At 40.7% G+C, this 16,730-nt stretch overlaps 1 protein-coding gene across 1 annotated transcript; it reads right to left on the bottom strand.

Moving 5' to 3' along the window:
* Positions 1-6,603: 6,603 nt before the first annotated feature.
* Positions 6,604-10,131, bottom strand: LOC124283347. Its single transcript, XM_046719386.1, has 3 exons — positions 9,340-10,131; positions 7,905-8,432; positions 6,604-6,906 (listed from the first exon to the last, which is right to left on the bottom strand). The coding sequence occupies exons 1-3, from the start codon at positions 9,877-9,879 to the stop codon at positions 6,802-6,804; spliced, it is 1,173 nt and encodes a 390-aa protein (XP_046575342.1). The 5' UTR covers positions 9,880-10,131; the 3' UTR covers positions 6,604-6,801.
* Between the last annotated feature and the right edge of the window lie 6,599 nt (positions 10,132-16,730).

Genomic DNA, 16,730 nt, shown 5'->3' on the forward strand with positions numbered 1-16,730 from the left:
TATTTTTCTTTCATAAGTAAACGTTTTCTCGGAAATTCAGACATAGCGCTCGTATGTCATTAACATTCACAAACCCCGTGTACAAACATAATTATCTCGTTTCCGTATGAACATTGAAAGACGCTGGCGGAATTTGACGAAATACTTTAAAATGGTTTTGTTTTGATCTCAGGGTGTTTTATAGTTGGTGTTAGAATTAAAGATTTTAGTATCGTGATACGTATCGTATCGGGATTTGTATCGTATCGCAGCTTCAGTGCACAATACTTTGGCAATATATCGTCGTGACTAAAATGTTAGTATCGTGATGTATCGTATCGCAGGTTGTATGCCAATGCCAGCACTATCTGTCGGTCCATAATCGGAAGCATGTGTCGTGCAAGGACTTCGTTGATGTAACGATTTGCTGTCAAATTCCCCTAAACTACCACTAAATCAGATCTTTGTCTGCTGGATATCGCACCCCACACCATGACACCTCCTCAATCGAATCTGTCGACCTGTCGAATGCAATTAGGACCAAATGTTCATTTCTACGACGGTAAACATGCTGTCTTCCATCTCGCCGGTGAAGAAGAAATCGTGATTCACCACTGAACCAGTTTCTAAGGTTCCAGTTCCGGACTCTACAACCCCACCGCAAGCGATTGCGCCGGTGGAAGTCTCTCAAAACAGGGGCGACAACTGGCCTTCTTGTTCGAATTCCCACTTCACGCAATCGATTCCTGACAGTTTGGTCAGAAATTCTTCTCAAACCGCATGGGCGCTGTGCAGTCTCCACGGCTGTGTCAAGACGATGACGCAAGTGAGCAACCCGGATATAGCGGTCCTGGGCTTGGTGGTAACTCTTGGACGTCCAATTCTGGGGCGATCTTGGGCGGAACTGGTCTGCAGGAAACGATCCCAAAGGCGAGATAAGGTGCTCTGATGAACGTTGAAATGTCGGGCAACTGCACACTGCGACTCCCCAGCTTCAAGGCGGAATATGGCGATGTTTCGATTGGCGGCACTCAGTCGTGGCATGATGATTTCCTCTTTTCCAGGCAAAAAACAAATGGTTAGGTCACACCGGATCATAATTGCTTCAGTTGAAGAAGATGTATTTGCCCACGTTTGCCGTAAATGACGCAACCGTATGAAGCTGTCCCCGTTGTAACGGGGTGGGTCAAGTAAAATACCATCCTGTTCCTACCGATAGGTCGGTAGACCCGTGTTCCATTCCCAATGTGTGTGAACACCATTTCAGGTGACAACATGTCATACAACTGTCCGACCTTTATTCCCCATGTGTGTGAAACCATTTCAGGTGACAACATTTCATACAACTGTCCGACCTTTATTCCCCATGAATAATAACATGCCTGATGTCTTCTTCACTTTGGCCTTTGAGAATTGTCCTCCGTTAACATTCTTAAGGTATTTATTTCTTTGTTTGTAGTTTCACGCCGCACTCAGGAATATTCCACTATGGCGGCAGTCTGTAAATCTGATTTTGCCGAATATATAATAATTTTGTTTTGCGGAATAATGCATAATACAAAGACAAAAAAACAAACAGTATATACAACCACACACATGCTGCACATCGGGTAGTGGTAGACACAAGGTGATACCTTCGCAGAAAATTCACGCTCATGGTATATATTTCAAGGCGATAGAAAGACAACAGGGACTGTCTAAAAAAGGTGGCCTCTGGGTTGAAACGTAGAACGGTGATATATCCACGTGGACTACAGAGGTTCAGGTGTCGCTTTGTGACACATGGAGAGGGGAAACGGGTTTGAATTTGCCGTAGAGATTGAAAATAAAACATGACCACATGCTGATGAGTGTAAACAAGAATTTATTTCATATACTGAAGTAGAAAACTTTTACTTCATATACCGTATATTTCGTATGCGTAGGTAGAACAGACGCCAAGTGACCCAAATTAGACTTACTTCAGCAAGGCTTATACACTTCCTCGACATTAATTGTTTTGAGATAGCGGTGGTTGTATGAAACTGATAAAAACGATTGCAATGAACAAAAACCCATGGTAAAATAATGATTCTACCATGGCTACGTGAAATGCTCGAATTTGATTGGTCAATCAATAAAATCAGACGGTATCAATTTCTATTGAAAATGCGTCTGATTTCACGGCGCTTCACTGCGCACGTATACAACACAGCCGCACTACTTCAGCTTGGCCACCAACATGACTAATATCAACACAACAGACGTGATGGAAATGCTGATGAAACATTTATTAAAATTCGAAAAATACAATTATACGATTTCTCCTCCACAATTATTAGGGAACCTCACTATCATAATTATTTTTTTCTTCAATTATAAACATATTTAAACTCAATTACAATACACAGCCCCAAACATAAACAAACAATATCTAACATGTGCTGAAGGGGTCGTTGTCGGCACAGGTACTACAGATATGTACCCCAGGTACGCTTCTGTATACAGATATGTACCCTAAACAAGGTCAAAATACAGAAACGTACCCGATACCCTAAAAGGCGGACGAGTCCATATTCGTCAATCCAAAACCAAAACCCCATGTAGTTGTTCCCGTTCAACTGATTGCGAGTGGTATTCATATGCATCGCGAAATATCCGTTACTGTGTATTCTCATTACTTACATAAAGCAATCAAATGTATCTAATGCAACAGCATGACAGTTCCAATACGACACAATGGGAATGGATCCTATGGTACGTTTCTGTATTCTCATTATGGACAGGGTACGTTTCTGTATACAGAAACGTACCTGGGGTACATATCTGTAGTACCCGTGTCGACAACGACCCCTTCAGCCTAACATATAAATCAGAAAACCTTGTAAAAATACATTCCTATCTATCCCTATTTGTGCGGCAAAACGTTCGTAAACATTTACCTACCTGGTAAATGGTATATTTGTTTCCGTTTAGAATTGGAAATTCGCAAGCTAACTGTTAGGCGAAACAAAAACATTATGCCACTCATACTCAATCATGTCCCATTGCATCGTTCAAAATGTCAAAAATTGAACCAGGAGAATTCCGCTCTCTGCCACCTTCCCTGCAAGGCTGACACCGCTATGTTCATACACTTTGAAAAGCTTGACCACAATCAAGTCCCAAATGATGAATACAATGTTCCAAGGAATCCCAAGTAAGTCGCATGTACACAAAGCAGCACTGTCACTCTTTCGTTGCATGCTGGGGTGGAGGCACGTACGTGAAATTATGATCGACACTCGGCGGTCATAAAAATCAACAGTCTCTGATGAGTTACAGGTCATAGGTCGATCAGAAAAGCATCTATTCTTCGATTCTGCAGGGTTCAGGTTCGACAGTCAGTCAAGTATTTTCCACTGTCACTTCGAATTTCAACCTTTCGCAAAATGTAAACACTGGCTTGTCCGCCATTTTAAACTGTTGTGTAACTGTCTACTTCCAAGGAACACAATGCGCTGACACGGCCCATCGACTGTGTTCCAGTTTATTATAAATCCGAGTTTACGTAACAAACCCAATAAACGAGATAGAGCTTGAGAACATTCCTCAAGAGAGTCACAGATAATGAGGAAATCGTCAATATACGCAATAACATCCACATTATATTGTATTTTCATCATTCGACACACAGATGCACTCAAAGTTTGGAAGATTCGACAACTCTTAGATGCACCGAACGGAAGTTTCCTATCATACATGTATGTTATATCAGACTCACCCTCGAAGCACCAGTATAATCTGGTCAGCGCGTAGTTAGTTATTACTGGGGTGTATGTTGACAGATCTGTAAGCGCTCTTTAAGTCCACTTTTGCTAGGTAACTGCCTGTCTTGATTATTTTGAGGGCATGTCTCAGGTCCATATACTCACACTCACAATCTACCATATAACTGTTCATACCTGTATTGTGCGGAACACTTCCATCGTGTATCAAACGAACATTACCATTGTCTTTAGGGATGGCTACCAAAGGGCTCACAATTGTGGGTTTGGAATTGGATATCACATAATTACCCAATGACAATTCTTCTTTAATCTGTATTTTTCCGTTTCCTGACAATTTGTTAAAGCTGATTTATGATTATATGTAAACACTTGGCGTAACTGAACATTTTTAACGTCCGCTAATTTAAATCCATATTTCACACCTGACGAAATATAATCTCTATATGGGTCATCTTGTGGTAACATACGATTCCAAGCCTCATAATTTAGAGTGTTTATTGGGTTTTGTAAAAGTTTTTTGATTCATGGTCAGCACTCCTACTCTCCGAGTGACCACTACTGAAAATAGGAGCACCTGCATTGTGTTGGTGGGCAGAATGACCTGTCATTTGACAGATACTGCATACATGTGACAGTCTGCACCACTCCCCTTGCATACAACGACTGTAGTTGAATCACCGACAAATTTCTCTACCGTCATTTGTGAACGGACCACGTGATCTCTGACGTCGATTTGTGTTGCTGTCACATGCACGCTCCATTTGTTTCATAGCCCTCTCCATGCTTGAATTTCGTTTCCGCCGTAACTGAAAGTCATGTATTTCTTGATAATGTGCTCCCCACTGAAATCCTTCTGCATATTGTCTCTCACGGTACTCATTATCCTACAAAAGTACACTGGCCCACTCGTACTTTGATGCTAATAGTGAGATGTCCTACATGTATTTCAGGTACCCCATAACACTGGGCATGTCAAAATCAGTGGCGTTTATCATGTCCTTTAGCACACCAACACTGGCGTAGGTCCACCTTTCTGGGGACAAGTAAGAAGACTGACCCAAAACACTCGATTCTTTGATGTTGTCAAGGCCTAATATAATGCCATTGCCAATACAAGCAGCTTTTCTGTCAATATTATCGAGGGAATCTACCCATGAGTAGTCCGTTAATTTCCTTAGTTTAGTATTCTTCTTACCCGAAACAGGTTCTGAAGCATGTGTATTGCCTGCACCCTGAGCCGCTTGACTGCCGTTGGCATCTCGCTGGCCACCATCTTGTTTAGCTGCACCGCGTTGCTGCGTAGATTTACTAACATCCAACTCTTGTCTAAGTCGCTCCACTTCCTTCGCCAGAGTAACACGCTTAGCTTCCAACCTGAGACGTTTCATTTCTGTTTCTAATTCGGCACATTCCATTTCGAGGGCGTGTGTGCTCCGTTCCATGTCGTTGGCTGATGCATGATGCAATGGCGGGCTACCAGACGACATGGTTTGCCGAATCTGCGGTGAGAGAATGTCAGAAGACGTCCGTGGAGAAGGTTTTAGCGACTCGAGGGCTTCCATCATCTTTAGTCCAGCTTTCTGGCGTTTCGGTTTCACGTCGGTTTGCTCTGAAACCTCTTTTGATGACATTTTCAATACAATTTATCACTGCTCCGTGATGTTGAAAGCTTGATGCCGTGCGGGTGCTGATGCTAATATAAGGGAGATAACTGCAGCGATACTGTTGTAGAGGCAAGGGACGTTACTCGCACCATACCGTAATCAAAATCTATTTACTCTGTAAAATATGACGAAAATAAGTAGGTCAGACGATTTCATTTTAGTATGGCCAGGGGGGTACAGTAACACGGCACACAAAACAATAGGCTGGTTTCGGCCGTGTGGAGTTATGATTATAAAACCCAAGCTCTTAGGTGTTACATTATTGCATTGAATAAACAGTAGTTTGTTTTCTTTGGACAGAATATTTTTTATGTTGCAATGTTAAAAAAAATACGAACGGAACCTACCACTCCCTTCACAGACGAGTTCAATTCGCCTCTCGTCCCATTCCGGATTACGCAGTGTCTTCCGCAGGACGAGGGAGTTCGATGTTAAATCGGTTATGGTAGAATGGAGATAAATATACTGTGTTTGGAAATTCAATGAAGGTTACACCGAATTGATAGTCTCTAAATTAATCACTTGAAACCTCACGCTACGTGTTCGGCTTCAAATGAAGTTTAGAGACTATCAATTCGGTCTAACATTCATCTAATTTCCAAACAGAATTCCTAATTATTATATGAATATTCCACAATTATTAGGGAACCTCACTTTCATATAACCTTCTATAATAAAAATATTCAAACTCAATTACAATACACAGCCCCAAACATAAACAAGCAATATCTAACATGTAAATCAGAAAGCCTTGTAAATTTCATCCCTATCTATACAAAATGTGCAGCAAATCCTTACTAAACATTTACCTACCTGGTATGATAAATTGTATGTTTGTTTCCGTTTAGAATCATAAGAATGGGAAATTCGCAAGTTAAGGTCAGGCGAAACACAAAATATTTGCGACTCACACTCAATCATGTCCCGTTGCATCGTTCAAAAAACACATGTCAAAAATTGAACCACCAGAATTCTGCTCTCTGCCAGCTTCCCCACAAGGCTGTCACTGCTGGTGATCTATGTTCGTACACTTTTGCCACAATCCAGTCCCAAATGATAAAAACCAAACAATATTCCAAGGAATCCCAAGTTAGTCGCATGTACACAAAGCAGCACTGTCGCTCTTTTCGTCGCATGCCGGGGTGGAGGCACCTACAGCCTATGGAAGTGAAATCATGATCTACACTCTCTGGTCATACAAATTTTTGAATATGTTATTATGTTCCACTAGTTATTGGCATAATAAGACCTTAAAAGCCATGTTCCGAGTAAATATAATTCCATCTGACCACTAACGTTAAATGCAAGTATGGCCAAGGGATTTACCTTCAAATGGTATCCCATAATGATTAGCGCATGCGCTGCAGATTGTCGTTTTGGGGTATGGGTTTTGTAAATGCTGATAAGTTTTACATATGAGTGGACTCAAGAATATCTCCAGTGGCGTTGTCAGGTGATGGTATCTCGGTACTGATCGTCGTCACACTCATCCCATGGAAGGTTTCCGTAGAGTTCTGAAATTCACATAGGGAACTTAATCTTCTAAGCCAGAATATCCTGTGTTATAATCAAACAGTCGGTATCAAATGCATCATATATATCCGATCGTGTTTGGACTCTAGAAAGTATTAATCGTCTTGCACATCAATGTTTGTTTAAAAATGAAACATACACCTTTATGGATGACAACTTCTTGTTTATAGCATAGAGCGACGTTTCGATGTAGATTTCCACACCGTTATCAAGCTTTGCTTTTAACATGTTAACGGTGTAAGAATCTACATGGAAACGCCGCTCTATGCAATGAACAAGAAGTTGTCATCAATATAGTTGTATGTTTTATTTTTGACTCGCCAACTTCTAGAATGCCGATCAAACAATTAATGTTTTGTTTGGTGTTTATAGCCGATGAATTAGTGTACTGTAATGTAGTTTAGTTTTACGCCGCTTTTAGCAATATTCCAGTAATATCAAGGCAGGGGACACCAGAAATTGGCTTCACACATTGTACCCACGTGGCCGGCCGGGGAATCGAACTCGGGTCTTAGGCGTGAGGATCGAACGCTTTAACCACTAGGTTACCCCAACCACCCCAGATTCCCAAGAGAGTGAGATGGAGATTTCCGATGTTTTCAACAATATTTCAGTTGTATTACCTTATACCTTATAGTGGAAGACAAATCAGTAAGTGAGTATGGTTTTACGCCGCCTTTGGCAATATTCCAGCAATAACACGGCGGGGGACACCAGAATTTGGCTTCACACACTGTGCCCATGTGGGGAATCGAACCCATGTCTTCAGCGGACGCTTTAGCCATGAGGCTACCCTACCGCAAGGCAAGTCAGAGATAACGCGCAGAACCTTACGAGTGGTGAAACCTATCACAGATATAGGACCATGACGGGGTTCTAATCCACGATCAGGGCCCGTGGAACGGTAAGGGCACCATGACCCATGGACCATTAGTACAACTTAATACTTCGTTCCGAACTAGATTATTTACTACATTACCTTCAAGCTGTATGAGGGCGTCATCAAGAAGGTTGATACATATGGTGGAGTGAGGACAAGCCCTTGAGGAAACTCCCCGTCGATGAAGTACCCGGGAAACTGAAGCGTTGTACTCAAACGGAGCACCATCAAACCACCGAATGCAATTATATGGATCAACCATTGGGTCAAATCCGGTGGCGACCCCTCTAATAATAACCGTGCTAAGGTCCACATTCCTTGCCAGTACATGACAGACGAGTAGCACGTGATGAAAACCCAAACATTGTCGAAAACAACTTGTAAGATTGGACGTTCTGTGTGAAGATATGCGGAGAGTTTTCTGGCGGGAAACTGTGTAATATAGAGGACTAGTTGGAGCACATGGGCAGCGGCTGTAGTGATCACTGCTTGCCAGAGATTGTTGCTGAGGACGAGAGCGAGGGATAGCTGTAGAAGTAGCCACTTCCCCCGCCACACTAGTAAAACGAACGTCGACACTACCGTCACGCAAAAGACAACGTCGATGACGTTGAAGATGCCGCCTCTCTGAAAGACGGAATGATTAAGTTTGGTATTAACGCATCGTTGACTAGTTTGGGAGTTAGATTACTGCTAGTCAGCTTGGTACTACAGAGAAGCCCGAAGTGATATCGGCTTAAGACATTTCTAAAAAGTCAAAAACTTCAAATCGAATTTTTTTGTTCTCAAATTATGCGCTACAGTCAGCCGTTGTTATGGAGAGTGAAAACCCGAACACCCTAGGCATCCGATATACCTCTTAATTTCTCTGGGCATCCAGTTTAAGAAATCTTGATTCTTATCATGGTGTAAGTAGACAAATTTTAGTTTTCTGTTTAGAATACATGATCATGCTTGTTCATAAGCTGACAGCTGAATAGTTTTGAAGATATACTATTTAACATTTTACCCTACCCTACGGATCCATTGAGGCATCTGGGTTGGCTCTCTCATTGCTCACGTTTAAGGAAGTGTTTGTTTTGTTTCTCGTTTAAGGACGCACTCAGCAATATTATATTATGACGGTATGTAAGTAATCGAGTCTGGACCAGACAGTTCACTGATCAACAGCATGAGTATCAATCTACGCAACTTGGTTACGATGACGTGACTCAACCAAGTCAGCGAGCCTGACCACCCGATCCGGTTAGTCGCCTCTTACGACAAGCATGGGTAACTGAAGATCAATTCTTACCCGGATCTTCACGGGTATCAAGACCAAAGGTGAGGTAGGTAAGGTTTTAGGGCGACCTTGGGCCTCAAAAGGCCTATATGCGCCCAACCAAAGGTGACTTTCTGAGTCGAGTTGCGTCCCTTGGGTGTGACAGACACCGATGATAGTATGTGCGACTTTAATGTTTTGGGTGACTCGTCTTTCATCTGACAGCGGCTTTAAACTCATTTATAGCCATATCCAACACACAACTAGACTCACCTTAGATCGGAAGAGAGTGAGGACTGTGAAGTGTGTTTCTGTATTGACATCCAGACTCCAAGCACCCGGCGGGGCGAGCACGTTCCTGTAGGCTCGCAACAGCACCAGACCCGTCACGCCACCAAACAGATTCCAACACGCGCCTGTCAACGTAACGCCACTATACGTATCCATCAACATCCATAAACCCCGCCAGTTATTCACAAAAGCAAACGCTGTGACATACGTGTATATCCGAGTCACTATCACATACCTGACCGGCTGTTCTGGTCTTATATAACCATTAAGGCGAGACTGCACAAGAAAAGTCATTCCCATTATGGAAATACTGACACACACAGAAACCCATCCTGACGTGATCTGGTTGCTAGGAAACAGATAAAGGTCAAGGATAGTCCATGTGCTGCTCCAGTAGCAGATGACAAGAGGACTGAAGAGAAACAGCACCAGGGCAATATCTATCGCCCGTTCTGTATTGGCGGTAGCCATGTTTGAACGCCGGGTGCAACAACCTGTTCTAATTTTACACACCTGAAACATAGTTCTTTGTGACAGTAAAGTTTTTAATCACGCTTGAGGGGTGAAGATAGCTATTGAAAATATTACATTACTCCGTGAGTGTAATAACTTAAAGTAGGTTAGAACACTATATGTACCCACAAATACAACTCATAAAGGAGAGGTCGCTCGAGCAGAAAACCACACAGAGAGTGTCATGTAAAACCTCTCGGATTCTGTAATACGTCCTGTAACTGGAGCTGTAGGGCACCTGTACAGGGTTTGTTTAACGAGGTTAGACAAGGATATTTCGAGGATGCACCAATACCGAAGACGCATGCAGGAATATACTAGTTTCACCACAACTTATTACGCGTTAATTTGAAGCTCCCATCCGACGTAAACACACTCCAATGAATGCACATGTATTCTTGTAAAGGAAGTTAGTTATCAACTAAGCACACTTGTGTTAGAATTGTTTCTTGGAATAATTGGGTGTAAGCACCTTAAGTACTGTCGGAAATAGGAAAAAACTGTTTTTAGGCTGTTAGTCTGTATCCCTAAAATTTACACAACTGCAAGTAGCATATGTTGAAATAACCCACAACGTCCTTACTGGGCGTTCAGTGGGATGTGTAATAGGATATCCAGAAATGCATGTTTACTCGTAAAATCGGGCAAAACTTAGAAAAAGTACGAATAGCTGCTGAACACAATAGATCAGAGATGGCAATTAGGTCGCTCAACCAGGTATGACGACGGACCGTTGACCTACCTGGCATGAAATGCATGTGCTGCCTACAGGCACAAGGGATCATCTCAAAGATATTTTATGCCTTTTCCATGTGTATTGAATATGTCTCATCTATTGATTAACATCTTACGTGTGTTTCATAACGTTTATGTTGAGATATGTTTAGCAATATGATACCCATAGAAAAGCTTAAATCAACTTTCGTATTAAATGTCTCAAATTATATAGGTGGCAAGACCACCCCAAGATCGACAGGACTCGACATTATTTGTTAATTGTTAAGACATGCCTTATATTTCCCCCAGTTTAATTCCCCTAAAGGAGTATCTTATCATAGCTGATATCTCTGTCCCCCAGGACGACCCCAACCACCGTCTGTGACACTCGTCCTGGTTTTGCTTTTGAGACGACCCCTCCTACCTGTTTCTTTTTATAGTGATAGTGAGGCTCCATGGTAGCTACATCCTTAAAGGTCACATGCAACGTAAAACACAACGTTGCAGATTCTGATACCTTTCGGTATGGACTTACCTAAACAAATCATCAAAAATGCAAATTCAACTTGAAAAAGTTGAAAAATAACGCGATGAAAAAAACCGCGCGAAATCGGAGTTCAAACGATTTACTAATTTTTCCCCATTTTCGGGGAAAACTGGTTTCAACAGCTTGGCTGCGCTCATAGCACGTGCGCAGGGAAATAGGTTCGCGCAACTTGGAAGCGGGCTGTCCGGTGAATACTCGGTGAAGGCTTCGGTGTGAGCTATTTTCTTAATGTTTTGTTGATATCTCACAGGCGCGAGCTTTTTATATGTTATGGCAGTAAATAAACTGTTTATATAATTTCATTTGTCTATTTCACCACACGTTCGTCTTACCGAGTCACTTTCTCAGTTCGATACTTAAAAGCAATGTCTTTATTTAGCGTTGACAGAATTTCTAACTGTGATATAGATATGTCGTTGTCACAGACAAAACTCAATGTCTTGTTTTATTGACACCTGTGTGTCTGCCTGCCTGTCTGCTAATGACAATATTCAATACACAACTGCGATCACTGACCACATGCAATTTGAACTTAACACCAATCAGGCTATACACCATAAACAAAACGGTCTCTGTCACATTATGTAATTACACAGACAGGCAGGTGTGATACTTGAACACATGACATGTTATGATGTCTGTTGATTGCAAAATGTTATACACAAAAAAATGAGCATGTATTTACAAAACCCAACATCTCTATATATACACACACAATGAGCCGTGAGGGCATCTGTAAATGAACTAGCCGTTACACTTGAGTGCACACCCACCCGCTCTGACTGGGTTCGGTATCCCGGCTGCTTCGTTTCTTGGGAAGTAAACCCAAGTACACAATATTGCACTTTTGATTTGCGATTGTACGCTTATAATTTTGTTTATATGTTTTTTCATAACCAGCAATGTATATTATATGTCATGAATAAGTGAAAATTGTGTTTTAATTATGTTTGATGTTTTGGTTGCATGTGACCTTTAATAGTTTCAGCATTAAAGTTAGTATTATTTACGTCAGCTATCGTTTATAATGAAGCTAATAACCCACTCATAAACTGATTCAGCAAGTTTAGAGGGATTTCATCCCACTTTGACATCCTCTTCCCCCATACAAACACATACCCATGACGTCATTGTTCGAGTATATACCGTTACCAAAAAGGACCAAAGAGATGGTTTGAGATGGGGTTCAAATCACTTTGGAGAACTTTCAGCACAGGCTCGGTTAACTCACTTCAGGCTTAGATCAATCCCCGTTGAGCTCAATTTTTTCCCTACGTATTTTACTTCCCCTGTGCAGTTTTGGCATACAGTTCTAAAGGTTTCAGATGTTCATTTGACCTGGGTCTTACCTGGAAAGTTGGCGGAGGGGTAGCCTAGTGGTTAAATCGTTCGCTCCTGACGCCGAAGACCCGGGTTCGATTCCCAACATGGGTACAATGTGTGAGGCCCATTCCTGGTGTCCCCCGCCGTGATATGTCTGGAATATTGCTGAAAGCGGCGTAAAACTGAACTCACTCACTTACCTGGAAAGGTAGGATATGTTTGTGCAGCCGAGATACAATACTACGTATGTACACCTTGTAGGTGTGCATTTAAGAAGTTGTCTCTTCACTGATCTTTCTATGAAGGTATTTAAAGATAACAGTGTGATATCAAACATACAATTTTGGATATAGCCAAAGGTATGTGCACGTATGAAAATGTTTATAGCTAACTCAAGATGTTCAATGCATATGTTTCGTCAAATGAACAAATTCATTGTTTCAGTACCGTGTTCCATTTCACACGGACTATACACAACCTTCATCTATAAATTATATTGGAGGGGATAGTCTATGGACTATTTAAGGAATTTGCGTCTGGTTTAAAGACAAATATACAAAAACACTTTCTTTAGTTTGGTAAACATTTTGTGTGTTATTTTAGGAGGGGATATCAGAACACATTAGTAGGGTGTTGATTGGAACGGTTACTACACATGAATTTGATAAGTGGTTGCCTGTGTTTATTTAAAGGTAACATGCATATTTACCCACTATTTTCATCTCAAAATATATAGTGTTCGTTCATTCATAATTCCATTCGCGCACTAATATTTAACATGGCGCACTGTACGGGAAACTTGCCATCTCAAGCAAACCTCAAGTACGTCTTTGGTTTCTCTCGTTGACCTCACCTGGATTGAAAGTTTAATAAAGGTAGTGAACTCATACTAGTAACTAGTAGGACAAGGCTAAACGGTCACTAAACGGTAAGCTTCATACAGTTATATGGCAGACATACAAAGGAGGCTTCCAATTTGTACGGGTCAGTGGGAAAATAATGCTTGATGTACCTTAATTTGATTTGCTCCCTGTGTTCGCCGGGTTTAGGTGACTAATGGACCTGCCTTTGCATTGTATTTGACTTTGTATATAATTCGCTTTAATTCAAGAAATATCCAGTTTTGTCTTGTAATTAAAATCCCCTTTTCTTAAAGACACAAAATAGATTTATTGCACTCACAACAGTGTTGCTTATCCAGTGTTCCCAAACGTCCACACAATAACACTACGTCAGGATCTTGTAAAGAAACCTCTTGTCTATAGCTAAAACATCGTAATACCTCGTCAGGATCTTGTAAAGAGCCTCTTGTCTATAGCTCAAACATCGTAATTCCTCGTCAGGATCTTGTAAAGAAACCTCTTGTCTATAGCTAAGACATCGTAATACCTCGTCAGGATCTTGTAAAGAAACCTCTTGTCTATAGCTAAAACATTGTAATTCCTCGTCAGGATCTTGTAAAGAAACCTCTTGTCTATAGCTAAAACATCGTAATACCTCGTCAGGATCTTGTAAAGAAGCCTCTTGTCTATAGCTAAAACATTGTAATTCCTCGTCAGGATCTTGTAAAGAAACCTCTTGTCTATAGCTAAAACATCGTAATACCTCGTCAGGATCTTGTAAAGAAGCCTCTTGTCTTTAGCTAAAACATCGTAATACCTCGTCAGGATCTTGTAAAGAAGCCTCTTGTCTATAGCTAAAACATCGTAATTCCTCGTCAGGATCTTGTAAAGAAGCCTCTTGTCTATAGCTAAAACATCGTAATACCTCGTCAGGATCTTGTAAAGAAGCCTCTTGTTTTTAGCTAAAACATCGTAATTCCTCGTCAGGATCTTGTAAAGAAACCTCTTGTCTATAGCTAAAACATCGTAATACCTCGTCAGGATCTTGTAAAGAAGCCTCTTGTCTATAGCTAAAACATCGTAATACCTCGTCAGGATCTTGTAAAGAAGCCTCTTGTCCATAGCTAAAACCTCGTAATACCTCGTCAGGATCTTGTAAAGAAACCTCTTGTTTATAGCTAAAACATCGTAATTCCTCGTCAGGATCTTGTAAAGAAACCTCTTGTCTATAGCTAAAACATCGTAATACCTCGTCAGGATCTTGTAAAGAAACCTCTTGTCTATAGCTAAAACATCGTAATACCTCGTCAGGACATGTGTCAACCAAGTCAGCGAGCCTGACCACCCGATGCCGTTAGTCGCCTGTTACGACAAGCATGGGTTACTGAAGGTTCATTCTAACCCGGATCTTCACGGGACACGAACATGCTAAACGTACTGACCAGGCCCCGATTTCTCGAAACAAACTCAAGTCTGAGTTTTGACTTAAGTTAGAGTTTTTACTCAAATTTGAGAAAACGCAGGAAAATGCATTTCCCAGAATAAACTAAAATCAATATTAAGCTCAAACATAGTAGACAATTTGAGTTTGGTGGATATATTACTGAAGTTATTTGGGCTTTTCTGTTTTAAAAATGCACTAGAGTTAAAAACTCACCTATTTCAAATGGTCAAACTCAGTTTGAGATTTGAGTAAAAACTTTAGTTTGTTTCGAGAAATCGTGGCCAGAACACAAAAGGTTTAGGGAAATGGATGTTTTCAGATACTAACACATTCTATAACGCCTTATTTAGAGTTCCTCCTCGTTATACCAAGATCCCTTGTCCTTATTTGCAGAACATGGCATCTCCTCCGTGAACCTTTGACCCGATGGTCGCAGTTCGTGGCGTATGCAATAATGCTTATATCTCGAATAAACCGATGAATGTATTCTCTTCTCAATACAAAGCCGGATTATTACAACAAGGATAGTATTACAGAAGGAGGGACAGAGGTGGGAGTGTTGGTAATTTTAATCCAAATTTCCAGCATCAGCTGAGTCTCCCAGACAGACAGAACAAATTACAACTGAATCTACAGTCTAGAGTTATTTGGCAAGTCTAGGGTGCCCAGGCTTTTCTGAAATTAGAGTTAGTATTTTGTAGATACATATCTCTCAGTAAGATCACCTTACTTTTGATTAAATGCTCGCCTAGTAACAGCATTGCGGTCTATGTGTTACGACTCTTCAATGTATACTATCTATGATCTTTGTGCAGTAATACTTGAATGTACCTACTCATGTTTGAAGACTGATGTGTTGTGAACTGTCAACATGTACAAGCTTGTATTAGGCATGACATCTGTATAATAATGTATGAATGTTTCTACCTCTTTGTTACCCAGAATGATATGGTGCTATTATGAAAACAAACCAAATGAACCCATGAGCAAACAAGTAATATTACCCATAGCACCGACTTACCTAATTGATCAAGATTAGACGATCCGCAATTATACAACCTTGATAGTAGATTTTTGTATAAAACGATTGTAACTAGAACTGTCACCTGTCAATGTGTATGATTTTTTTATAAAATGACTGTACCTACTGATGTGAATAAAAAAATGTGGAAAAAACCCAGCATTGCGGGAAAGCCGAAATCCTGACCAATGGGATGGCTGATCTTTGGCACCAATTCTGGAACGTTCTGAAGCGGTATTTTAGGTTTACCCCTTTAATACAATCAATGAAACACACTTTGAAAGTGGGAAAAACTATTTTACTGTCAGTGGTGTCACCTTGTCACACAAGAACACACACACAATTATATTTCCTTTAAAATAGGGAGATAATGGTGGGATCATGCTCAACACACTGACTGAAAGGAGGTTTCGTTGTTGCATTTCAAGTACTTTGAACGTTCTGCAATGATTCGATGTATGTATTGATATATACCGAGTCCATGTTCCTGATGTCGGTGATTGTTAACATGTGTATCCAAATAACAATCACCATCCATATAACTATAGGTGTTATCTCGTCCTGTCAACTTATAGAAAATGACACTCAGAATTAACAGTACCATTTTAAATATTTGTCTCAACAACAAAAACCCCGTAAAAATGTTCATCATTTGCCAAATATTCCAAAATATATATAGGAAGATATTGTTGTATTATGGTGTTATGTAGTGTTCTTACAGAAAGTAATCTCAGCAACTTGAGTGTAGAAGAACAACTGGAGTCTTTACGTCACATCCGGTGAAGTTTGTTATTGCTGGATTGTGCACTACACATTTCTTAAAAAGAAAACGGCCTGGTAATTCACGTGTAATTGCTCTTCCATTTTCTATATATCCTATGAATTGCAAATGGAGTAAGTGAATATTTTTAACGACAAAGTACTGGATCAAATTGCATTTACAGATTATTATAATCTTCATAATCA

Source organism: Haliotis rubra, unplaced genomic scaffold (assembly GCF_003918875.1).
Source record: "Haliotis rubra isolate DU_JTF1 unplaced genomic scaffold, ASM391887v1 Scf313, whole genome shotgun sequence".
NCBI lineage: Eukaryota > Metazoa > Mollusca > Gastropoda > Lepetellida > Haliotidae > Haliotis > Haliotis rubra.